The sequence below is a fragment of the Notothenia coriiceps genome, unplaced genomic scaffold, assembly GCF_000735185.1.
Source record: "Notothenia coriiceps isolate Sejong01 unplaced genomic scaffold, NC01 NC01_scaffold00024858, whole genome shotgun sequence".
Lineage (NCBI taxonomy): Eukaryota > Metazoa > Chordata > Actinopteri > Perciformes > Nototheniidae > Notothenia > Notothenia coriiceps.
Window position 1 is genome coordinate 1 of NW_011357559.1, and position 1,306 is coordinate 1,306.

Here is a 1,306-nt window from a genome sequence, read left to right on the forward strand (position 1 = left end):
CGAGGTAAGTAGTATGTGTGTGTGTGTGTGTGTGTGTGTGTGTGTGTGTGTGTGTGTGTGTGTGTGTGTGCGTGTGCGTGTGTATGTGCTGCTCACGTCTATATCTTCTGGCACATGGTGAGACTTCATAGAGGCCAACAGCTCCATGATAGGGATGATCTCCAAGCTCAGCACCGAGATGATGTTGTAGCCCTACAGTTGAAGGGAAGTTGAAATAGTGAAATCAAGCACAGCATAAATACCCAAGTAAATTAACTGAGTGGATTGGATATATTCATTATTGGGCGGGAATTAAGAAAGTGTAAAAAGTATGATAACCATTGACTTTCATACCATGGAAAGCTGTGATACTGTTCCAACGCTAATTTAACTTAAAACTGTTATTTTCGTGTTGCACTGAAATTCTTGATTAAATTAGAAAATATGGATTACTTTTAACTCTCAATTTAATTGACAGGAATATTCAACAATAGGCTTTGCCATAGGGTCTATTTATTAATTAAACTACAAGAAAAAACATGCTATTTTATGATATATCAGTATAGAGATATGAAATGACCTTAAATAGATGTCCCTGTCCACATTCAAGAGTAAAGAGTGTTGATAAAGCTTAAGGCCTTAGTTAGTTAGTTACTAACTGTTCTTCTACGGACGAAAAGTTTATTATTATTCCGCCGGTATTTTGCCGCGCTTCTCCTCCCGCATTGAACATCGCAGAAACTCCGTTCAAACATCAAAACGTTCAGCTCAGTCGGGAATCGATGGCTATTACTTTTCTCATTCATAACTTTCATAATTCCAGAGATACATCCCATAATACATCACATTTTTAACATTGAAGTCAATGGAGAAAATCTTCAGACTTCAACAAATCTTCATGCAATTCAACTGCCAACTGTTCATTCATACTTTCACTCAGACACCTCATTCCAACTTTAAAATGTTACACATCTTTCTGACATTATTCCTGTAAAACAACTTTTAAATCTGATTCTTACTTTTAGAGATATTAAACATTGTTCAGACCTTGTTTTATAGGTTTTCTTCACATTTTAACATTAACTAGAATGTGTGATGTCACAGCTAGAGTGGAGGACAGCTTGAAATTCGCATTCATATATTTTTTTTAAACTGCCATAATTCCCAAACCCTACATTCCTGAGACATAATTTATCATGACAAACGTAGGAAAACATCTCGTAGCTTGAAAAATGACAAATAATTAAGCAAAAAATAATTAAACAAAATGCTTTTTGAGGGCATGAAGTGACAAAAACGTTCAACATTCCTCCATTAAACCCCATTG

The 1,306-nt window shown here is 35.5% G+C and overlaps 1 protein-coding gene across 1 annotated transcript in view; it reads right to left on the minus strand.

The window, feature by feature from the left end:
- Positions 1–71: 71 nt before the first annotated feature.
- LOC104955844 (protein C9orf72 homolog) overlaps positions 72–1,306 on the minus strand; it is a gene marked incomplete at its 3' end in the record, with an annotated part of 5,127 nt that continues 3,892 nt past the window's right edge. Inside the window, exon 3 of the mRNA XM_010783233.1 lies at positions 72–192. Coding sequence (XP_010781535.1) covers positions 72–192 — 121 coding nt within the window. The remainder of the gene's footprint in view (positions 193–1,306) is intronic.